We start from the raw sequence: 24586 nt of genomic DNA on the forward strand, positions 1-24586 counted from the left end.
GGAGGTGTGGTGGAGACAGCACCTCAGAAGGTCTAATTTGAATTTCATAGGCATCATTTACCAGTGTGGTGAAGTTCAGCCTGACCTTACCCTTGCTTCATATCTATTTGCTCCTCTATAAAATGGGAATGACAATGTCTTCCTCACAGATTCAGTAAGTTAGTATTTGGAAACTCCTGGGGGCCAAATGTTTATTGTTGAATGAGAATGTTGTTCAATGTCTGTAGAGAACACACACACAATATAACTCCTTTCAAAACAGAAACCCACCCCAAGGTCTGACTGGCCGTGTGACCTGGAAAGCACCAGTGCACTGAGAAGATGCTGAACCCTTTCTTGCCTGGCAAATGTGGCTAAGTCTGCTGTGCTGTTTCCACCCCACCCAAGAGAACAAGCACAAATGCAAATAGGGTTTCTCTCCTTTTGCTATTTTATTAGAAGCATATTTACATTCTTGCAGTTAAACTTTGTAGAGAACATTTTACAAAAGTTTTGTATAAAGTTTTGAAACTACATAAAAATAACTTCTATCCTTTATAAAGGGAAAATATAAGTTAGTTATATTTACTCTGCCAAAAACGGACTGAAAACAAGAAACAGTTCCATCTGTCCCTTCCCGAGGAAACATTAGCACGGGGCATGCGGAATACTGCGTGGGCCTTCTCACTGGTGGGCATGCGTGTTGGCTCGATCATGAGGCTGGAGGACCCAACCGGCCCCCATCCAGAAAGGAGAGGGGAGCCATCAGGACTTGGGCAGCACTGAACAGGAAAGCAGCAACTCTTGAACAAGAGTCAAATGTGAATGAAAAGCCAAATAGGGGAATGATCAAAGACTTTCTTCTGAACCACGAAACCATCGTTTCATGTAAATGCCCCTTCTCACACCCCAGGCAATAGTGTAAACACAACCCAAATCAGCCCTGCCTGACCATTTGCCAGGGCCGGCCTTGGCTGGTGGAACCCGGACAGTGTTCTGTAATTACACTGCTGCTAGGTCACATTTTCCCGGCACCTGTGTACCAAAAAGAATAAAAGAGGACAACTGTTTCACTGGTCTCATCTGTGTGAGACCAGAAAACTGCTGCATCTGGGTCAAATACTGAAGCAGGCAAGCTCAAATGTTCACCAACTTAAGAGGACCACTGCCTTCCCACAGCCCGCAGAGCATCTTCACTGCATATGTAAGCCTTGGGAACCCTAAGTCCCTTCTTACTGAATGGTAACCCTCCCTCCCCAAGATCCAGTTACAACCAGTGCCAAGAAACTTGCAGAGAATTGCTGGAGGACAAAGTGTCAAACCTTAACGTGTAGGAGTGAAGAAGGAAAAAGTCCTCCTGGGATGTCAGCCACTCCATCGTGACAAAACAGTACCCAGACTTAATATGTCATCCATGATTTCTCAAACTCGCCTTCAGTTTTCTGTTTTGTTTCTTTAAAGCAGGTTATCGTCCTATAGAAGCCATTTGTTTATATTTGTTTCAAGTTAGAAATCAAAGTGAAAAAAGCTTTCTTTATAAACTGAATGCCTGTTTGAGCATTACTTTTTATCTACATCCTGCAGCCTGTGGGATCAGAATCTGTGGGTGGCCAGCTGAATAACCCGAAGGCCCAGGATTCCATCTGAGAAGCAGCAGCTTTGCATCTGCTCTGTTGCTGGGGGCAGGAAGCATTGCATTTCTCCCTGATGTTTTTTCTTCCTGAACAGAAATCCCAGTGACTACCAGCCTCTGTCTCAAGTATGAGGCCAGACTCCTGCTAGGAGGGGCAGAGGGAAACAGCCTGCAGACAGGATGGGCAAGGATGAGACGGGAACAGCCTAGGCTGTGAAAGTCTTGTGTGGTGAGGAATTTATCCCTGAACACAGCATCCGGCGTAGGCGCCAAAGGGAATCACAGACCGGCAGTTCAGCCTATACCATCTTGTGCCAGTACCCAGCACCCTTCAAACCAATGGCTCCACCTAAACATGCTCAGTGGCACAGGCTCAGGCAATGAGTAGGTTTCAACCCACCTGGCACAAGAGGCCCAGAGCAGAGGCAAGCCTGGGTAATGCCACGGGGCCACGCCTTGTGTATGTATGTGTGTGCAGGCAGAGGGACACAAGATGGCAAGAAACACCCAAGGCCAGCAGAATGAATGATTCAGGCTCTCCTCCAGCCCACTATTGTAGACACAGCCTTGTCTCAAGAGGGAAGCAAATTGGGGGCTACTGAAAGAATGAGGGCACCCCCTGAGCAGCTGGCAGCAGGACGGGCTTCGCTAGGAACTGAAATGGCTGTTAGGAGCCGTGTTCTTGTCTCACACCACACCAAGAATCACAATATGGACAAACTCATGGTGACTGATGGTAGCGCTTTGTGCCCACAGATAGCAAAACTGAAGTTTTGGCAAGCAGGAGGGTCTCAAGGCTGCAGAACACCATTCCTTCCGGGCCGTGACCCCACTAGCAGCCCAAATCACTGACACCTTGAAGGGATGTGGGGCTCAGAGGGGACATACATTAGGATCAGGCAACACATAATAAAACCTCGCCCTCCATGAGTGAGCGAGAATTAAGGAACACTGGGGTGGGTCTGTTGGGCATAGCTGGGGTAACACAAGGCAAGGGGCTAGATGCGAGTTGGCCTGGAAGCAAGAGGGAAGGGGGGGGGGGGGTCCTGAGTTACTTGTTCACAGAGAATGGGAGGGCCTTGGAGGCCCGCCAACCTGCCAGCCACAGCCCCAGGTGGCTGTTAAGAAGCATCCACAGAGCTATAGGGGAAGAACTTGGTGGCCTTGTTTGGGGTGGTAGGGTTCAGGCATTCTGTCTCCTCATTCAGTTTGAAGAACATCTCCTGCTCTCGCTTCTTCTGGTTCAGATCTTCTTCCAGAGCCTAGGACAGAGAGAGGGTGCAGTCAGATGCCATTGGCATGGATCTCCCAAACACAGGACCCCCACCAAAGTGGCCTCCTCTGGAAATTTCCCTTCCCTCCCAACAAGCCTTTGCTGCATGGGTAACTCGGTCTTCCATCTTTCCTTTCCCAGAGTGCATCACCCAGAAGACAGGTACCACCTCTAGCTTCCTTCTTTCACAACCATGCAGGATTTTGTTGTGGATCAAGTGCCATGGTTTGGTGAAATGCCATCTCATTGGGGGGGGGGGGGGGGGGGGGCGGTACATGCCAGTCTCCTGGCAGGAAAACAATCGAATGGAGAAAGACCCAAGGTAGAAAATGGACAGATTTAACAGTGGGTGATTGGGGGGAGGGGGGAGGACAGGGCCAGAATGTCCAAGTACATTGTGTTCCTAATGAGGATACTGCCCCACAGAAATTACCTAGGGAGTTGTCTTCAAAACTCATGTGCCTTCCCACCATCTCCTGACACTGTGATTCTGAAAACCTGCAGTACGACGGGTTCTTTGTGTTGTAAAAGCCCATTTGGTAACTCAGAGCAAGTGTCTAGTGTCTTGGTTGAAGTTCTCCTTTGCCAGATGTATTAGCATTTTTTTAATTATGTTTTTTAGGGGCGCCTGGGTGGCTCAGTGGGTTGAGCATCCGACTTCAGCTCAGGTCATGAGCTCACGGTCTGTGAGTTTAAGCCCCGCGTCAGGCTCTGTGTTGACAGCTCAGAGCCTGGAGCCTGTTTCAGATTCTGTGTCTCCCTCTCTCTCTGCCCCTCCCCCACTTATGCTCTGCTCTGTCTCTTAAAATATGAATAAACGTTAAACATTTTTTTAATCTTAAAAAAATACGTTTTTTAAGTTTTTAATTTTTATTTTGAGAGAGAGAGGGAGAGAAGCAGCGGGGGGGGGGGGGTGGAGAGAGAGGTGGGGACAGAGGATCTGAAGCAGGCTCTGTGCTGACAGCAGAGAGCCCAATATGGGGCTCAGACTCACGAGCCATGAGATCATGGCCCGAGATGAAGTTGGACGTTTAACTGACTGAGCCACCCAGGTGCCCCCGGATATGTTAGTGTTAAAAGTGTTTGTGGTAAGCAAACATTATATATAAGCAAGATATAAGTGGTACTGTGTAAGCTCTTGTAACAAGTTACAAAATCCAGTGCCTATGGGAGCCAGCCAGATGAACTGAATGAAGAAAGAGAGCTGGGTGTGAGGCAATAGGGAGTGAGGAGGACTGCGGTGAGGTGAAGAGCACACACTGTGTCTGAAGATGGCGGTTTCTTTTCTCCTCCAGCTGATGTCTGTCACGTGGTACAATGAGCCCAGTGTGGCCAGAGCTCCTGGATTCACAAAAGAAACTGGAAAGCCAGATTCTTATGAAAAATTCCCTTACACAGGCATTCCCTCGGAGATGGTACCAGACTACTGCAATAAAGTGAGTATCATGATACACAAATGAATTTTCTGATTTCCTAATGCGTATGAAAGTTGTTTATAAAAAGTTATGTTTATAGTACACTGTGGTCTAAGTGTGCAACAGCCGTGTCTAAAAAAAAATGTATGTACCATAATGAGCACATACTTTATTGGTAAAAAGTGCTAAACGTCATCTGAGCTTTCAGCAGTTCATGACGTTTTTGCTCGTGGAGTGTCTTGCCTCAGTGTCGATGGCTGCTGATTGAACGAGGTGACTGCTGACGGTGTGGCTGTGGCAATTTTTTTATTATTGACATATAATGTTATGTTTTGGGTGTGCAACATAGTGACGACAGTTTTGTACATTACGCTATGCTCACCAGGGTAAACGTAGTTATTTCTTAATTTTTACTACTGAGGTATAGTTCACATACAATTCCTTAAAATAAGACAATGATGAAGTCTGCCACATTGATGGACCCCTCCTTTCACAATTTCTCTGTAGCCTGTGATACCGTTTGACAGCATTTTACCCACAGTAGAACTTCTTCCAAAACTTGAGTCAGTCCTCTCAAACCCTGCCTCTGCCTTATCAACTAACTTCATGAGATATTCTAAATCCTTTGTTGGCATTTCAACAGTCTTCACCAGGAGTAGGTGTCACCGCCAGAAACCGTTTTCTTTGCTCATCCATCATCAGCAGTTCATCCTCTGTTCGAGTTTCACCCTGAGACGATAGCAAGTCCACCACATCTTCAGGCTCCACTTCTAATCCAGTTCTCTTGCCATTTCCACCACATCACAGTTACTGTCTCCACTGAAGTCCTGAACCCCTCAAAGTCACCCACCTCTTCCAAAGCCCTGTTCATGTTGATATTTTGACCTCTTCCATGAATCACGAATGTACTTAATGGCATCTAGAGTGGTGAATCCTTTCCAGAAGGTTTTTAGCTTACTTTGCCCAGATCCATGAGAGGAATCACTACCTATGGCAGCTATAGCCTCATGAAATTGTAGTTCTTAAATAATGACACTGGAAAGTCAAAGCTACTCCTTGACCACGGGCTGCGGAATAGATATTGTGTTACCAAGCATGAAAACAACATTCATCTTTTTTAGAAAAATAATAATCTTGTTGTACATCTCCATCAGAGCTGTTGGGTGACCAGGCACACTGCCAACGAGCAGAAGATATCAACAGCAGGTTTGAAATACTCAGTAAACCATGCCGTAAACAGATGTGCTATCATCGAGGCTTTGCCGTTCCATTTATACAACACAGGCAGGATACAGCATAATTCTAAAAGGCCCTATGATTTTCAGAATGGCAAATGAGCACTGGCTTCCACTTAAAGTCAATAGCCGCACTAGCCCCTGACAAGAGAGAATCAGCCTGTCCTTTGAAGCTCTGAAGCCCAGCATGGACTGTTCCTCTCCAGCTCTAAAGTCTTCTCCTGACATAAGGCTGTTTCATCTATATTGAAAATCTGTTGTCTAGTGTAGCCAACTTCACGAATTCCCTTCGCTGCATCTCCTGGATAACGTGCTGCAGCTTCTACATCAACACTAGCTGCTTCACCTTGCACTTTCACGTTCTGGAGACGGTGTCTTTCGTTAAGCCTCATGAACCAACCTCTACTAGCTTCAGACTTTTATTCTGCAGCTTTCTCACCTCAGCCTTCATAGCACCGAAGACAGGTTAGGGCCTTGCTCTGGATTAGGCTTAGCTTAAGGGAATCCGTGGCTGGTTTGATCTTCTACCTAGATCATAAAAATTTTCTCCCTTTCAGCAGTAAGGCTGTTTAGCTTTCTTATCATCCATGTATCCATTGAAGTAGTACTTTTAATTAAAAAATTCTCCTTTGCATTCACAACTCGACTGTAGCTGTTTGGTGGGAAAGGACAGTATCTCAAGTCTCAGCGTGCCTTCCTCACTAAGCTCGATCATGTCTAGCTTTTGATTTAAAGCGAGAGACATGCAACCCTTCCTCTCACTTGACCACTTCGAGGCCACTGTAGGGTTATTCACTGGCCTCATTAATTTCACTAATACCGTGTCTCATGGAATGAGGCCTGAGCAGAAAGGAAGAGAGCCGGAGGAATGGTCAGTCAGTGGAATAGTCAGAATACACAACAGTTCGCCATCTTTTTTCCCCATAAAATGCATTTTTATTGTTTCTGTTGAAGTATAGTTGACACACAACGTTACATTAGTGTGAGGTATATACAACATAGTGATATGACAACTCTGTACACTAGGCTGGGCTCACAAGGGTAGCTGCCATCTGTCACCGTATAATGCTGTTACCGTTTTATCCCATCCCCTCCTATCAGTTCTCTGTATTCATGGGTTTTGTTCCTGCTTTTTGTTTACTTTGCTTTGTTTAGATTCCACATATAAATGAAACATATGGCACTTGTCTTTCTGTGTCTGGCTTATTTCACTTAGCATAATACCCTCTAGATCCATCCATGTTGTCCAAAATGGCAAAATCTTGTTTTTTTAGGACTAATACTCCATTATGTGTGTGTTATATATGCAGTCATCTATCTAGTGATGGACACTTGGGTTACTTCCCTATCTTGGCCATTATATATAATGCTGCAGTAAACAGGAGTGCATATAGCTTTCCAAATTAATGTTTTTGTTTTGTTTTCCAAATATCCAGTAGTGGGATTACTGGATCATATGGTATTTCTATTTTTAATTTTTTAAAATATGTATATATTTTAAAGTTTATTTATTTTTGAGAGAGAGAGAAACAGAGCATGAGTGGGGAGGGGCAGAGAGAGGGAGACACAGGATCAGAAGCAGGCTCCAGGCTCCGAGCTGTCAGCACAGAGCCCGACGTGGGGCTGGAACCCACGAACCGCGAGATCATGACCTGAGTCAAAGTCAGACGCTCAACCGACTGAGCCACCCAGGTGCCCCTCTGTTTTTAATTTTTTAAGGACCCTCCATACTGTTTCCCATAGTGGCTGCACCGATTTACATTCCCACCAACAGTGCACAAAAGTTCTTTTTCCTCTGCATCCCTGCCAACACTTGTTAATTTCTGCTCTTTTTGATACCTAGCCCTTCTGATAGGTATAAGGTAATACCTGTTTGTGGTTTTGATTTGTAGCTCCCTGAGGATTGGTGATGTTGAGCATCTCTTCATGTATGGTTGGTCAAATATAGGTCTTTGGAAAACTGTCCATTTTTAATCAGATTATGGGGGGGGGGGGGTTGGTATTAAGTTCTTTATGTATTTTGGATATCAACCCCCTATTGGATACATCATTTGCAAACATTTTTTTCCCATTCAGTAGGTTGCCTTTTCATCTTGTTGACGGTTTCCTTCATTCGCTATGCAAAAAACTTTGTGGAGTTTGGAGCAGCCTCAATAGTTTATTTTTGCTTTTGCTTCCCTTGCCTTAGAAGACATAGCTAAGAAAATGTTGCTGTGCCTGATGTCAGTTCACCATCTTTTGTGGTCACAAAACAATTATGACAGTAACATCAAAGATCACTGATCACAGATTACCATCACAAAATAATGAAAAAGTTTAAAATATTGCAAGAATTATCAAAAGAGACACACAGAGACATGGAGTGAGCAAATGCTGTTGGAAAAAGGACACTGGTAGATTTACTCACCATGGGCTGCCACAAACTTTCATTTTGAAGGGAGAAAAAAAATGCCATTATCTGTGAAGCGCCATAAAACAAAGTATGCCTGTACTTAAAGGTTGGCAACTTTCAAAAAATTTTGAAATTTCTATATGTTGGCCAAACCTAATGCCTGTGCGCCAATTTCAGCCCATGGATAATCAGTCTGTGACCTCTGCTAAAGAATAACAATTTAATTATAACGGCTACCACTTTTTGAACAGAGAGCTTTAGTAACTTGCCCCGCGTTTCATAGCTAGTAATAGGGGAGCCAGGACTTCATCCAAAACCTGTGCTCTTAAGCGCTACTCTCTTCTACCTACCATATATATTCATGTATATAACCTAAGGCAGGAGTCTAATCTTTTTTCTGTAAAGGGCCAGATTATAAATATTTTCAGCTTTGCAGGCTGTGAAGTCTCTGTCACAACCACTCAAACTGCCGTTGTACTTCAAACTCGGCCACTGACAATGTGTAAATGAACGAGCATGGCTGTGTTCCAATAAAATTTTATTTACAAATACAGATGGTAGGCCAGATTTGCCCATGGACAATAGTTTACTAACACATGCTTTAAGGGAAGAAATGTTCTATCTACATTTTACAGTCCTAAAAAGCAAAGGTTGCGAAGGGAGGACTGGTCTGAGGCCACATTCTGTGTCAGCCGTGACCCAAGCAACACTTTATGGATGCTACCAGATATTCTATACTTACTTGAAAGAATTAAGTCTGAAGTTTTCTAAAAATATTCCACAGTGTACAGTCATCTCTCTTCCCCTGTATAGCTCAAGATTGCTGACTGTAACACGAGGGTGAAAGAACATTTCTATCACCTCTGGTTAAGTGTTCCAGCAGTAACCCAGGTAGCTAATGACAATTCTACAAAGAACTCTGCGAAACAGCAGCCCCCAGAGGCAAAATCCAATGCCAGCTCCCCAGACATACACCACAGTACCTACCCCCCAAACCCAGGTGCCCCTGAAATAGGAGGCAGTTGCTAGAGGCAACCTGACCATTCATCTTCAAACTCTCTCAGGATGTGCCAAGGGTATAGAACCACCAGGTCAGAGAACCAGGTGAACGTCTGTTTCCTGATACTAGAGTCAACCGATGTCAGCAGGAGCATTATTGATTTGAGTGTCAAGTATCAAAAGGCCCAACAGGCCATGATTACAGAAAATGACGAACATGGGCCTGCTGCCAGGAAGGTCCAGGACCCTGGCCAGCTGCCAGCCATAAAGCTCCATTAGCACAGGTTAGGGAAGCCTCAATTCAAGGACTTACAAGGCCATTACTTAGCTGAGGTGGGCAGCTGCCTCTTGTCCAGACCACAGTGAAAGCAAGCAGAGCTGATGTATGATGGCAGAACAAACCTCAAGGCTTCAAAACATGTGATCAAGGGTAATTAAGGCAGCTCTCTCCTCAGAGAGCTTAGGGGTGGAAGGAAATGAGGATGTCCTTGGTATGCACTACGGGCTGATGACTTTTTTGCATCACACGGTACAATATTCACATCTGCACTTTACAAATGACCACACTGAGGCCCTGTGATGGTTAATTTTATGTGTCAACCTGGCAAGACATGGCACCCAGTTGTTTGGTCACACACCCATCAAGATGTCACTGTGAAGGAATTTTTAGATGTGATTAAAATTTAACTCAGTAGACTTTGAGTAAAGCAGATTACCCTCCCTAACATGGGTGGGCCTCAAAACTGCAACATCACCTCTTTCCTGGATCTCCCGCCTACAACCTGCCCTGCAGATTTCAGACTTACTAGCCCTCCACAATCATATGAACCAACTTCCTAAAGTAAATCTGTATCTTATCTATATTCACATCCTAGGCAGACGCCTGTGGCTCAACATGGAGAAAAGCCTACTATTGAGCCCATGAGCCCAGACGTGATTACCTTTTTGCGTGGCCGAAGCTTGTCCCGCCATTCCTTCAGGTTCTGATTATGGCTCTCATCTAGGGCCTTCAGCTTCTGGGTTTCATGTTCTACCAGGAGGTGACACTTTTCATTCTGGAACAAATTCCAGGCAGAACAGGTAAGAAAACTTAGAAGGCAGAGGTGCAGAAGGCTGAAACATACCTCATGCTGTAGCCAATGACGGCACCAGCATTATTATTATTTCTTCCCTTTGATTGTAATTTATAGGAAACTATGCATATAAATACATACCAAGAGATGCCTGGAGGAACATTTCAGAATATTCATGTTAATAGTTCTTATTGTGTAGTGGAATCTGCAGTAATTTGCACTTTACTTCTTTGTGCTATTTTGCATTGTTTGAATTTTTCAACATGAACATATGTCATTTTAACAAAACAGTAAAACTATTAATAATAAATAAAAATGTGTCCTAATCCCACCACTAGAGGCAGCCACTGCAAAAATGTGATTTTCTGGCAGCCTCTGTCCTAAATGTTGTTTAGCTCACCCTCTATATACAATTCTGAAACCTGCTTTCCCACCACCCTTAACATTATAATGTAAATATTAATTAACTTCTAAAGAATTAACATTTTTCATTGTTTTTAATGAAAATTTTAATGCCTACAGAGTATCCCACAGCATAGATTCATCAAATCTACTTAAATATTCCTCCATTTTTGGTCACTTAGGTTGCTTTTAATTTTCACTATGTTTTTTTATTATTTTTAAAAAAAAAAATTTTTTTTTCAACGTTTATTTATTTTTGGGACAGAGAGAGACAGAGCATGAACAGGCGAGGGGCAGAGAGAGAGGGAGACACAGAATCGGAAACAGGCTCCAGGCTCTGAGCCATCAGCCCAGAGCCCGACGCGGGGCTTGAACTCACGGACCGCGAGATCGTGACCTGGCTGAAGTCAGACGCTTAACCGACTGCGCCACCCAGGCGCCCCTTCACTATGTTAAATAGCATTGTATTAACCATTTGTGCTATGGACTGAATCGTGTCCCCCCAAGGTTCATATGTTGAAGCCCTAACCCCCAGTGTGGTGGTATCTGGAGGTGGGACCTTTAGGAGATAATTACATTTATTTCTTTTTTAATGTTTATTCATTTTTGAGAGAGAGCATGAATGGGGCAGAGGGGGAAGGGGACAGAGGATCTGAAGAGGGCTCTGCACTGACAGTAGCGAGCCCCACACGGGGCTGGAACTCATGAACTGTGAGATCATGACCTGAGGTGAAGTCAGCCGGTCAACCAACCGGGCCACCCGGGTGCCCTGGGGATAATTAAATTTAGATAAGGTCCTGGGAGTGGGGCCCTTATGATGGGATTAGTGTCCTTACAAGAGACACTGGGAAGGTTGCTTTCTCTTTCTCCGTGCCATGTGAGGACACAGCAAGAAGGCAGCCATCTGCAAGCCAGAATCCAACCGCAATGACAACCTGATTTTAGATTTCCAGGTTCCAAAATTATGAGAAACGAAACTGTTGTTTAAGCCGCCAGACTGGTATTTTGTTATGGCAGTCAGAGCTCAGATAATCTGTATGTATAAATATTTATATAAATTATATATGTAATTTTCTGTATTATGTATCATTTCCTCAGGAGAGATTTGTGTAAAGATGAGGACATGGACCTGACAGAGACACTCCCAACTTTATTATTCTCTGAGGTAAGTCATCCGCCTCACAAAATTTACCTGGAATTTCTCGCAAGGCAGAAGTGATCAGTCCCTGTTGATCCTCACAGAGAATCCATCTTGTGGTTTATAAGGCATTTATAAAGCAAGAGGAAAGGGTCTCCATCCAGATACCTCAATCGTTTGGGGTTGGAAGAGTGGGACACCTTGGGGGGATTTTCATTTTGGGTTTCAACTCAAGGCTCCCGAGAGTTTAGAAATCAGTTTAGTTAGAAATAATACTACAGCACGGAATACCTTTGACCTGCTAGAAGCTGGGCTCCTGGCACTTTCTGTGGGTTCTCTCAGTTAATCCTCCCAGTCACCCCGTGAGCAGATGCAGAAGCTGAGGGAGTTGGCTAAAATTTACAGTGACAAACGACAGAGTCCCTACCTGACAGGCTTCAATGCCTGTCACGTTTCCTCCACCCCTCCTTGCGTCTCCAGAAATTGCCAAATGGGTGCAAGAGCCTGAGCAATTTCCTGAAGTCACAGGGGTTTGAGTCTGCCCATCCCTCGGGCATGACAATGCCTTGCTCCGCTGCAAGGAGGCTCCAAGTACCGGCTCCTGGGGTGGCGCCCTTCAGGCAGGGACAAGCTCAGGAGTCAGGAAACTGGAAGAGGCCAGGATCTCCCGAGGGAAAGGGGTCACCAAGAGGCTGGCAACACCAAAACAGCCTTCCCTGATCTCAGTGGGAAAGCTTTGCGCTTCTGACCGTTAAGGATGATATCAGCTGCAGGTTTTATCAAGTTAGGGAAGTTCCTCTCTATTCCTGTTTTTACTGAGAGTGTTGTTGTGAATGAGTGCTGGGTTTTGTCAAATGCTTTTTCTGCGTCTGTTGCTGTGATCATGTGATTTTTCTTTAGCCTGTTATGTTGCGGATTGCACTGATTTTTGAATGTTGAGCCAGCCTGGGATAAAGCCTACTTGGTCATGGTGTATAATTCTTTCTATACATTGTTGAAGTTGATTTGCTAATAATATCTCGTTGAGGCATTGTTTGCCATCTTCCTTACTTGTAATGTCCGGTTTTGGTATTGGAGTAACTTGGACACCTTGTCCCAAGACACAGTGATGAACCAGAAGCCCAGCACAGGCCACTGCCAGGCCCCAGGCGCGGCACTTTCAGCTCAGTCCTACCAAACAGGAATTCTCACCCCCTACCCCATCCCCATTTTATGGATGCAGGAACTATGGCTTGGAAGATGATGGATCTGGCCAGCATGACACGGCAGGATCGAACCGTTTTAGCCCGGGCTTGTCTGACGAGAGTCCTTCCCTACTGTAGAGTCTGTGGTCCCAGGGAACAGAGGCGATGTGAGAAGGGGGGCGGGGAGGCCTGTACCTGTAGCTGCTGCAGCTCGCTCATGTTGCTGTCACACTGTGCCACCATGTCCCGCATCTGGTTCTCATGCTTTTGCTGCTGCTGTAGCCGCTCCGACTTCTGCCTTTTCTCCTCTTGCTGGGAGAACTGGAACAGAGGGAGGGTGGGTGCCTCAGAGGGTCACAGGCCGGGCGGGGGGGTGGGGGGAGCCTCTACCCCCACCCCATTCCAGAAAGCCCCGTCAGAGGGGCTGGTTTGTGCACAGCCCTAGTGCCCTACACCATTCAGGTCATGCTCTCTTCCTGAGCAGAGACCCAGGCTGGTGGGGACACAACGTTGTGCTGTGCCACATGCTAAGACAACGTGCGTTACCACACAGGAATCACGGGAGCCCAGGGCCACCAGCGCCATGTCCCCAAGATGAATGGGTGACATGCAAGTGGGGTCTTGGTGGATGAGAAGAAGGGGTTTACCAGCAGAGGAAGCCGCAGGATCGAAGCACCACAGTGTGAAAGGGAACCGTGCATGAGAAAGCAACACCAAGCTTCCCCCTCTGTCCACCGGAGGGACATTCGCCGTGGAGCTTGTGAGGCTTCCAGGCTATGACCAACACCCCCCTTCCAAGACCCCGTACTGCAGCTTGTATTTCTATTCCCCAAGCCACATAAAGTTCAGGCCCCACCAAACCAGCATCTGCAGTACACGCACAGATCAAGCCCCCACCTGCTTGATCTTCTCGCGCTGCTCAGAGGCACTGCCCGCGCCATTAATGTGGAGGCTCTTCTTGTACATGGCCATGCGCGTCTTGCCCTCGCTCCTCTGAATCTTGGGCAGCCGTGCTTTCTCCTGCTGCTGCCGTACCTTCAGCTGCTCCACCATGCGCTGGTTGTAGCGTTGCATCTGCTCCCGCTCCTGGGGGCACAGCCAGCGGGGCTGAGGTCAGGTGTGCTCTGGGCCGGGGGTGTGATCAGAGGCCAAAGGCTGCCACCCTCCACTCGGGAGCCCAGGACACACGTGGCCCTGAATGGTCAGCAGAGCAAGTCTGGCATCATTTTACCTCTACTGTTAATTTTTTAAGTGAGAACAGAAAATGTTACTCTTTGTTAGTAACGCTTTGGATTTTTACCTTCTAAATGTCTTCTCATCTAATCAATGGTTGGCATGTCATTAAAGCTAATACCTCAAAGCAAGACATACACTACTGATGGCAGATGTCAATTCATACTTTTAAAAGTCATGATAAATTTAAGTTTTTCCTTCACCTAACACCTATTTGTATTTCAAAACTTGGCATGGGTATCACCTCCTCCAGGGAGCCTCCCCTGACTTCCAAGCCAGGTTGAGCACCCTTATTCAGAGCCGCCACAGCCCAAAGCTGTTTGTCCATCATTGCATTTAGATTAGGAATTGTAATTATCCACTAATTGTGCATCCAGATCTCAGTTTGTCCCTGCTCCCACTAAGGGGACCAAATCAAGACAATTACATAGAAGTAAGAGAGTGCTCTGGCCGCACAGAGCAGGGTCCCTTGCCTGGTCTGAGGGAGGTAAGGAAGGCTTCCTGGCAGAGGTGGTGATTAAGTTGAGACTTAAAAGTATTCCGAGGGAATGCACGTGAAAGAGAGAGATTAGGGGAAAATGGAAAGGTCACGGAGAAGAGGAAAAAGTGAAAGGCACACACTAAGGTGTCTAAGTCAGTGAGGGAGCTGCCATCTGCTTCCCTGCAGGGCTTCCCCCATTCCTGGCCCTTTCATCGGAGGAAGGACACCTCACAGAACCTCCCAGGGCCTTACCATGACCGACGCCTGCCTCCTCTTGGGAGCACAGATGGTACCCAAGTGGTGCCCCACTTGGCCCTCCCAGAGCTTCCGGTGGCAGCCCCATGCCCCGCCCAAGTCGGGACCTCACCTTCTCGTGCTTGCGCACCAGCTCATGCCTCTGGAGGAAGTACTGGTCTTTGAGCTGCTGCTTCACCAGCTGGTGCCTCTCCTGTAGGTGATGCTCCTCCATTTCCCACAGGGCTGCCTCCCGGTCTGTGGACGACACGAGGCCTGGTGAGATGCTAATGGCCAGAGCGCCACTGAGCGCTGCCCTGCCCTCTCCTGCATCAGATGTTAGCTCCCAGGAGCCTGGTACACCAGGAAGCGAATGGAGCCAGGAACCAGAGAAACCAGAGACCGAGGCTAGAACCCAGCTCCTTCACTGGGGTTTGGGACGGGTAACAAATCCTCTCCAGGTCTCCACTTCCACCTCTACCAAACGTGTGCAACCATTCCGTGGAGGCAGAAATGGTCTTGGGAGACCATTATGTTCAGCTCACAGTGCACTGCTGCTTTCCTAATGGGCCAGTGGGAAGGGCTCACGAAACCCCATGAAGAAGACAGGAACAGCCTCCTGTCACTATTTACTCCTTTGAAGAATGGACGAGACCCTCCTTGGCCACTGTACATCCCTTATGTATACATTATTACTAAGACACAGCATCTGGCATTTTATCACTGGAAGTCTATTAATTGACCTTCTTCTGCTCAGCCACAGGCACGGAGGTGGCGTCAGATGAAGACTTCATGCCCTGTAAGACACGGAGCGGGTGGTGCTCAACCCACATGAATGTTCATTTCATTTCATTGCGTTCCTGATCTATGAAAACTGGTAACTACCCACACAGTACATCACAACAGTGATTTGGCTTCCTATCAAAGTCGAAAGCGCTGTCCCACAAGTAGGGTGGTTCCGGGCTTTCCTGAAACCGCGGTGGCTTTTCAGAACGTCAGAACATCAAGGACCCCGTTTTGCTGCCCCACACCAAGTACTGAGGGGTTTACAAGGCTTGCCTGCACCGGCCATCACAGCCCTGGCCACAGCACCTGCTGTGTAAGTAAGCCAGAGATGGCGCCTGTACAACCGGCCCTATGTTGTTTACGTCTTTACCGCAGGCTGGACTGTTGACTCTCAGAAGCCCACGGGTGCCAAACTCTGAACTTCTCCCATCCAACTGTTTCAAGTGTAGCTCAAACAGCAGACTTTTGGCCATTCAGAGCCCACCTGCTTTGCACGCCCCACAAAACTGCACCCAACATCCGCTAGGCATAGAGAAGATAAACCTAAGGGGCTAAAGAAAGACCCTAAGCCCTGCTGCCCTTCAGAACTCTACCCCAGAACCTCCCCTGCTAGTGACCCCATCCAGATACAGAAGCCCTCTCTCCGTACCCTAGAGTTCCTCTGCCCTCCTCCCTCCGGGAGTGGCCTGCACTAGTGTCTCTGGAAGGTCTTGGGCTCGAAGGACTTGCCAGCCCGCAAACCCGTCAGAGCACGAGCACACCAGAGCAGTCAGGAACTCGGCTTCAAGAGGAGATCCACGTTCAAGGCTCATTCTACCACGCATTAGCCAAGCAACCCCGGCCCAAGCACAGTGGCTCTTGCAAGCCTTTGTTTCCTCGTCTACAAAAACAACTTGTCAGGTTAAGGTGAAGATTCAAGGAGAGAGAGCCATGAAAACTGGCACACAGCCTGGCACAGCCGTCACTCCATGTGTGATGGATGTCATAAGGGGCACGATACTTTCCCCACCACCCCGTAGTTCCCACCCACTCTACATGGCTTGCTGGCTTTCTTCCTTCCTCAACCTTAGGAAAGAGGTCATATAATGTCGGCTCTGTGCCTCAGTCCTGACTGCAGTGGAGGCTTTCCCCATGTGTCGCCCTGAAGGATGCTGTTCAGTTTTAGGATGGAGAAGAACCTAGCAGTTCCTAGCACAGCCCACTCTCTGGCAGCCACCTCGAAGGAGTTCCTGCTTCCTGGTGAGACACTCGCGCTCCTTGTCACAGATCTCCCGCCTGTTGTCCGCAGTGATCTTCTTCATCGCCAGTTCCAGGTCCTCCTTCTGCTTGGCCAGGAAGTCCCGGTCCTGGGCGGGAGAGAGGAGGACAGACCTTTAGCACCGGTTCCGGCACCTCAACGTCTACTTTTACTACAGAGGAGTCATTGTGATCGGCAAAGAAAACATACGCAGGGGAAACCTGAGACTTAGAGACACGTCCACCAACTGTGGCATATGCGCTTCATGTGGACCCTGATTCAAACAACAGATTAAAAAAAAAAACATTCATGAGACAAATGGAAATGTAACTAATGACTCAACTGCAAATGGGATGTCATGAAGCAGTTACGATAAATATTTAAATTCTTACGTGACTTTATAGTATTGTGGGTTCTTTTAGAGATGCATACTAAGACACTGACAGGTGAAAGTATACGATACGTGGGATTTGATTCGAAATAACCCTGAAGGGTGGGGGAGTGAGTAGACATGAGCTCCTAATTACTGAGACCAGGTAACAGGTGACAGGTATGTGGGGTTCCTAATATACCTATTTCTGCCTATGTTTTTAATTTTCCATAGTCAGATTTAAAAAATTAAAATTTTAAAATTTTAGGGAACACGTAAGCAGAAACTAGAAATCCCCACTAATCCTATCACCCGGGAGCAGCAGCTGGTTTTGGTGTATCTATACAAACATGTTTGCATCTGTATTTCACAAATTATTTAAAAGGACTTAGAGATTTGTACACCCATGTTCATAACAGCATTATTCACAACAGCCACAGGATGGAAGCACTCAAGTGCCTACAGACAGAGGAGTGGATAAACAAAATGTGGCATATATGCACAATGGAATCTTACTCCTCCCTGAAAATTCCCACATATGCCACAACATGGATGAATCTCAAAGACATGTCAAGTAAATCAGACACAAAAGGACAAATACCACATGATCCCACTTACAGGAAGTCAGATTTGTGGAGACAGAGTAGAATCGTGGCTGCCAGGGACTGGGGGAAGGGCATGGGGTGTTATCATCTAATGGGTAGAGTTTCAGTTTTGCAAGATAAACTGTTCTGGACACGGACAGTGGTGATGGTTTGCACAACAGTGTGAATGTACCTAATACTACTGAACTGTATGCTTAAAAATGGTTAAGGTGCTAAATTCGTTATGCCTTATCTTACTATAATTTTTAAAAATTAAAAATACCTTTCCATGTGATAATGTAATCTTCTATCAAAGGCTGAAAACATTTCATGGCACAGGTAGGTATACCCTAACCTTATTCACCCAATACCTAATAATTTGTTTCCAAGTTGTCTCTATTTTTTTTTTAATGTTTATTTATTTATTTGCAGAGAGAGAGAGAGTGAGAGAGTGGGGAAGAGGCAGAGAAGAGAGTGAGAGAGGAATCCCAATTAGGCTCTGTGCTGGCCACACAGACTCTGATGCAGTGCTCAAACTCATGAACTGTGAGATCATGACCTGAGCCAAAATCAAGAGTTGGATGCTTAACTGACTGAGCCCCCTGGGTGCCCCAAGTTGTCTCTATTTTAGATGGAGTATGTCTTCATACTCTGGTAGCTAAATATTTGTGAACTTCTGTGATGATTAATCCTTAGGATTAGTCTCTCTAGAAGCAAAAAAATCCAAGCCAATAATGTGTACATTTTTGAGGCTCTTGATGCCCTTGCGAGAATGGCCCCCTTAAAGGCCCAATATGCTCTCCCTGTGTGGGGATGGGGCCTATCTCCCCCACCCTCCCCAGCCCTGCATTTTTTTTTCTGATCACAGCATCAAAGGACAGGTTGTAGGAAAGTATGATGGTGTCCTGGAGAGAACATGAAGCCTGGAGTCAGACTGAGTTTCAAGCCTTGCCCCATACCATTAACTCTACAAAGTCACCTCTCTAAGCCTTATTTTCTTTCTCTGTAAAGGGAAAAACAAATAGCACCTACCCTGATAAGCCATGAACGCTAAACTGGGTAATATACAAAAGCATTTTAAGTGTAGACTCTAATTTTCTATACATTTGGGGGCAGAGGCAGCAAAATGTACAGATGCCCCAGTAGGAGAAAAACAAGCACATGGTCCGACAAAGGCTAAGGAGAAGGCCAGTGAGGCTGGGGCCAGGAGGATCGAGTGGAGCAGGGAGAGGCTAGCAGGGGCCAGACGGACAGGGCCTTGTAAGCACATGAGGAGGCTCGTCTTATCTTATACACAAAGTGGGAGCCCCTGAAGGTTTTCAGGACACAAGGCTATAGGGGGAGGGTGACATGATGAGATCTGGAGTTCATATTGATTACACTGGCTGGTGGGAGAGAAAATTGCAGGAGAGCAAGAGAGGAAGCAGGGAGACTAGCTAGCTGGGAGGCTACTGCAGTAGTCCAGGCAAAAGATGACAGTCGCTATGGAGTCACAGAGATATTGACAAAGTTGGCAGATCCAGAGACAGTTTGGAGCTTAAAAACAAAAAAACAAAATCCACGCTTCAGGAGGTGATAAAGGGTTGGAAGGAAAGGAACGGTCAGAAATAACAACGTTTCTGGCCTGACAGCAGGATGAAGGACAGTGCCCCCTCAGAATACAAGAACAGGACCAGGTCTGGGAGGTCGTGGGTTTGTCTTAAGATTCTAAAAGGTGCCAAGTGGGCAGGTGGATGTACTGGGTTATTCAAGGAGACATGGCCTACAAACAACCCTAAGACACGGATGTACAGGGCTGGGGTGTCCAGAGACAGGGAGCTCACTTCTACCTGGAGCGAGAGCAATCAAGGAAGGCTGCGTGAGGGAGGTGTCAACAAAATAGGCTGGACTTGAGACAGAGGAGGAACCTGGTCATCACTCGGGTCCTCCAACCTGGGACTCGCTGACCGAGGGCAAGGACTCACGAGAAGCTGCTTCTTTTGTGCGTGCTCCTCCATTTTCTGCTTCATGCTCTCCTTCCGCTGCTGCCTCGGAAGCCTCTCCACCTCGTTCTTCACCTGTACCAGAAACAGAAGACAGCAGCCGGGTCAGCGTCCCTCCTCACACTTCCTAGAAAGAAAGACTACAACACCAGAACTCCTGGGCCAGGGAGGCCAAAGGCGAGGCGCAGCTTTCTAGACACTGGCCCCCCACCCCGCCCTCCACCAAGCCCCTGACAGGTAGTCCTCTCTGGCTTACTCCTGTCTGCTGCTGGCTTGGGTTTCAGACTCCCCCAGAGTGAAGAGGTCCTGCTTTTGCTGCTTGACATCCTGCGGCCTTCTGAGAGCATCACCTCCCCTTCCTTGAGGGCAGACTTTGTCAACCTTTCTTCATACTGTGCCCCCAGAAACCTCTGTAGACATTTTCTTCGTAATCACCTATCCCCAAGAAATATTAATCCCACAAACTGTCAATCTGTTAAACCCTTATAATGATCTAAGATATTTCTCACCCCTCAAGGGTGACATCTCCATTCCTGAAGTTCAGATGGTGCTGATTACCCTCGCCCCGCCCCCCCCCACCCCCCGGCCACCTCCATCTGGCTCTAGGCCAGGCACACATATATATGATGCAGGCTGTCGGTCAACATGTTCCATGCCCTGACCTCAGGGATTGGTTCAGACACCTTGCTGGGCCAGTGAGAGCTTTAGGATGTGTGCTGGAACTATCGAGGAAAGCAGATCTCTGTCCTCCGGGGTTGCTAAACTAGGATGTAGGCCATGGTGGGCCACCCTGGAAGGGCCCGCCAGAGACAAAGATGAATGCAGGGAAGCAATGCCAAAACATGAAAAAGAAGGGTTCCTGGTGATACTTCTGCCCTCCCGATCAGGGCCAGAAAGTGTTCTCAAGCCAGCTGGAAATGGGTTTCTTTGTTTTTTTTTTTGTTTTGTTTTGTTTTTTTTTTTGGTAAGTAATCTCTACACCAAATGTAGGGTTCTATCTCACAACCCTAAGATCAAGAGCTGCACACTCTACTGAATGAGCCAGCCAGGTGCCCCCAGTTTCTGTCTTTTATAACAGAAGAGGGAGAAGAGATTCATGACATTTCTCTCCAAGGCACCCAGAGTTCCTCAGACAGTTCTGAGGAACCCACACCTCTACAGGTGCCTGAAACACCACTCCAAACTCACTGATGGAAGGCTCTTAGGAGCAGCTGGTGGAAAAATACTGTCCATGATCAAAAGAACATTCCAGGGGAGTTCTTCTGGCATGGTCAGCGTAAGCCAAAACAGCCTCCCTGTCCTGCCGATCACAATGAAAAACCCTGGATAAAATACAAAAAACAACTACTCTGGAAAGTAAACAAAAGCAGGTGACTATCAGAAGAGTCGAAACTTGTAGGGGGGGCCAGCACAGGAGCGAGTTTCCTAGTTTGTTTGTTTGTTTGTTTGTTTGTTTGTTTTCCCTTTTGCTGTCCTGGCTTTGCACCACTCTCAGACCTGCACAGCAGTGCAATGGGAAAGGTAACTAAGACTCTGTAAGAAACTTCATGTTTCTGGCCAGAGAACCAGGAAGAGGGGCCTGTGCAGGTCAGAGAGTATGGGAAGAATCCCAGAGAGAAGACAGCAGGAGGGAAACCCTAATTCTGTGCATGACCCCACGCATGTCTCAAGTTCACCCGTGCCGAGCAGGAGCAAGACAGACCCAAAGCAGTACAGCAGGGGCTTTGAAAACTATACTACGATCAGAGCCACCACCCACAGAAGACAGGACAGAACCTGTGGTCTGAACCTAACAAGATCAACTGCCTGCTAAAACAAAAATGTCAACACTCTCCAGACTGTAACAGGACCCAGAGTCCACAGACTAGAACATTCAAAATGTCAATGATACGATCCAAAATTACTCTACGTACAAAGAATCAGGAAATGTGACCCATTTGCAAAGAAAAAAAATCATCACATACCAATTCCAAGATGGCACAGATGCTGGAATTATCAGACAAAAACTATAAAGCAGCTATTATAACCACACTCTGTTAGGTAAAGGTAAACATATTTGAGATTAATGGAGAGAGAGAATGTTGCCACAGAGAAATACAAACTCTAAAACAGAGACAATTAGAAAGCTTAGGACCAAACAATACAGCATCTAACAGTAAACACAGAAAGCACTGGATGGACCCAGGGTGGAGGGGAGGCGGCAGAAGAGCCCGTGAATTTGAAGACTAATAAAAATTATGAAAACTAAAGGTTTAGGACTTACAGGAAAATACCAAAGGTCTAATATTTGTGTTTTGGGGAGAAAGAGACTGGAATGGAAAATGCACAGCAGGGGCACCTGGGTGGCTCAGTTGGTTAAGCGTCTGACTCTTGGTTTTGGCTTAGGTCATGATCCCAGGGTCATGGGATCAAGCACCATGTTGGACTCCGTACTGAGCATGGAGCCTACTTAACATATTCTCTCTCTCTCTCTCTCTCTCTCTCTCTCTCCGCCCCCCTGCCCCTTCCTCCCCCCTTGTGCTCTCTCTCTCCCTCTCAAAAATAAAAATTTTAATGAATATCAGAAATGGCCAAAAACTTCTGGATTCCATGGCAATTAACAGCTTCTTGAGGGTAGAGTCCCTATCTATTCTGCTCAGTACCCCCAGCACCTAGCACAGGGCCATACATGTAGACAGTCAATAAAACAGGTGCTGAATAGCTCTCATTTTGATAGGAGGTAACTAGGGCTCAGGAAGATCACTTGTCCAAAGCTCAATAGTTAGTAATCCAGAGCCATGACTCAGAACCAGACCTGACTCCCAAGCCTGTGCTCCCTGCACTTGCCCTGGAGCTGGGGGGTATGCTTAGTGTCAGCGCTGTACCCCAGCAGGAGAGCCAGGACCAGGGTAAGGCCAGTGAGGCACTCACCGCGGGCATAAAAAGGAATACCAAAAATCTCAGTAATGAAGATAAAATTACATTTAAAAAAACAAATCAAAATTCAGGGGCTCTTGGGTGGCTCAGTTAGTTAAATATCTGACTTTGGCTCAGATCATGATCTCACGGTTCATGAGTTCAAGCCCTGCATCGGGCTATCTACTGTCAACGCAGAGCCGGCTTCGGATCGTCTCTCCCCTGCGTGCGCACGCGCTCTCACTCTCTCTCAAAAATAAAGATTTTTTTTAAAAATAAATAAAAATTTGGGGCTCCTGGGTGGCGCAGTCGGCTAAGCGTCCGACTTCAACCAGGTCACGATCTCACGGTCCGTGAGTTCGAACCCCGCGTCGGGCTCTGGGCTGATGGCTCAGAGCCTGGAGCCTGTTTCCGATTCTGTGTCTCCCTCTCTCTCTGCCCCTCGCCCGTTCATGCTCTGTCTCTCTCTGTCCCAAAAATAAATAAACTTTGAAAAAAAAATTTTTTTTTAAATAAAAAATAAAAAAATAAAAATAAAAAAATAAAAATAAAAATAAATAAAAATTTAAAAATCAAAATTCCCGCCACGAACATAATATCAAAATTGTAAATACAGACAGGATCCACCCTATGCTTGCAGGACTCATTCTCACCGCCTTACCCTAAACCTGGCCCTGTTGAATCCTGACTTTAAATAGCCAACAGTCTGTTCATCATGACTTTTCTGCAATAATTTTGATGTTAAAACACTACGCTACAATATTATTTGTCTTGATTACCAAGGTTTTTGGCGCCCCCACTTAAGTTTTGTGCTCCAGCTCCAGCCCAGCCCCTGCAGCTGCCTGAGGCCCCTTGGATACAAATGTCACCCCCATAGACTGCAGTCTGGGAGCTGGGCTCTGAAGCCTGCAGCACCACGGACCACCCTTAGAAGCTGTTTGTCTGAAGACTGGGAGTGGCCTAGTAAGTATGTCCCAGGCTCCACAGAGGGAGGTGTGAGCTGTTATTTGGGACCCAGATGCCCTTCCCCAGGGCAGGCTAGGAGACTCACCCTCCCCTTGTCTCGGGACCATCTACCTCTTTGTCACCTACCCCCCCCCCCCCACCTCTTCAGTTGGGAGAGAAAAGAGAAGAGCCACATGGGTCCCAACTAGGGGACTGTTGTTTTGGGAGAAGAGAGGGCAGGGCACAGAAGACGTATTGTGTTTGCCACCCGGCACCTGTTCCCCTGCTCTGGTGAAAGCATCTCAGATCCCCCTGGGCTGCCAGCCCTTCCTCCTCCCCTACTCTCTTTCAGCTGGGGTTGCTGAGCTGGGACGACATACAGGAAGCTGCCTGGGAGCCAAGTCAACACAGGAAAGGAGAGCCCAAATGACAGAGAAGTAGCTCCTCAGGACGCAGCTGGAGCACATGAATCCCGACACGTGGACGTGAGCTTTTCAGATACATGAGCTCCCCAGAGTCTCCTCTGTTGCTGAAGCGGGACTGAGCTGGGGTTTCGATCGCTTGCGTCCTAGAGCCCCTGGCCTCCGCCCAGCACATATTCACCTCCTTCTTCATCAGTTTGAGCTGCTCCTGGAACTTGGCATAGTCCCGATCCTGCTCCAGGCGGATCCGCCTGGCCTCCTCCCGGCGGCGCACGGCATGGTCTTGCTCCATCTTCTCCACCTGCTGCTTCTGCTGGCGTTCCAGGTTCTCCAGCTCCGTGTCAAAGAACTTCTTCTTGGCCTGGAAGGAGTAGAAGGAGAAACTGAGCAAAGTCTCTTTATACCTGGGAGGAAGATGGGATGCAAGATGGGGAGAGCCCAGAGTTTATCTTCAGACCGGGGCCTGAATCCCAGCTCTACACCTCTCTGCTGTACGACCCGGGGCGAGTCATTTAACCAGAGTCTCTGCTGCCTCTGTACAAAAGGGAGGCCAGACCATCTGCCTTGCAGAGCTCTTCCATGGTGCTCGGCAAAGGTCGGTCTCCCTCTAGAGGTCCTCCTCTGTGACTCAGAGGAGCTCTGTGACCTTCATGAGATCCTGTGTTTATGAGTCAGTGGCCCAGGAGACCAAGAA

At 47.1% G+C, this 24586-nt stretch overlaps 1 protein-coding gene and 1 long non-coding RNA gene across 2 annotated transcripts in view; one reads left to right on the forward strand and one right to left on the reverse strand.

Moving 5' to 3' along the window:
- Positions 1–408: 408 nt before the first annotated feature.
- The window catches only part of STK10 (serine/threonine kinase 10), a 117445-nt gene continuing 93267 nt past the window's right edge, over positions 409–24586 (reverse strand). Inside the window, exons 12-19 of the mRNA XM_040444982.1 lie at positions 24074–24253; positions 19613–19705; positions 16674–16803; positions 14805–14929; positions 13621–13809; positions 12919–13044; positions 9868–9981; positions 409–2874 (exon numbers count right to left, since the gene is read on the reverse strand). Of these exons, the coding sequence (XP_040300916.1) occupies positions 2734–2874; positions 9868–9981; positions 12919–13044; positions 13621–13809; positions 14805–14929; positions 16674–16803; positions 19613–19705; positions 24074–24253 (1098 nt within the window). The 3' untranslated portion in view covers positions 409–2733. The remainder of the gene's footprint in view (positions 2875–9867; positions 9982–12918; positions 13045–13620; positions 13810–14804; positions 14930–16673; positions 16804–19612; positions 19706–24073; positions 24254–24586) is intronic.
- Positions 4134–24075, forward strand: LOC121011037 (uncharacterized). Its single transcript, XR_005781468.1, has 5 exons — positions 4134–4321; positions 9802–10006; positions 11500–11566; positions 23309–23488; positions 23823–24075. It is a non-coding gene; the product is annotated as an uncharacterized LOC121011037 (long non-coding RNA).

Source organism: Herpailurus yagouaroundi, unplaced genomic scaffold (assembly GCF_014898765.1).
Source record: "Herpailurus yagouaroundi ecotype Mexico unplaced genomic scaffold, PumYag 29, whole genome shotgun sequence".
Classification (NCBI taxonomy): Eukaryota; Metazoa; Chordata; class Mammalia; order Carnivora; family Felidae; genus Herpailurus; species Herpailurus yagouaroundi.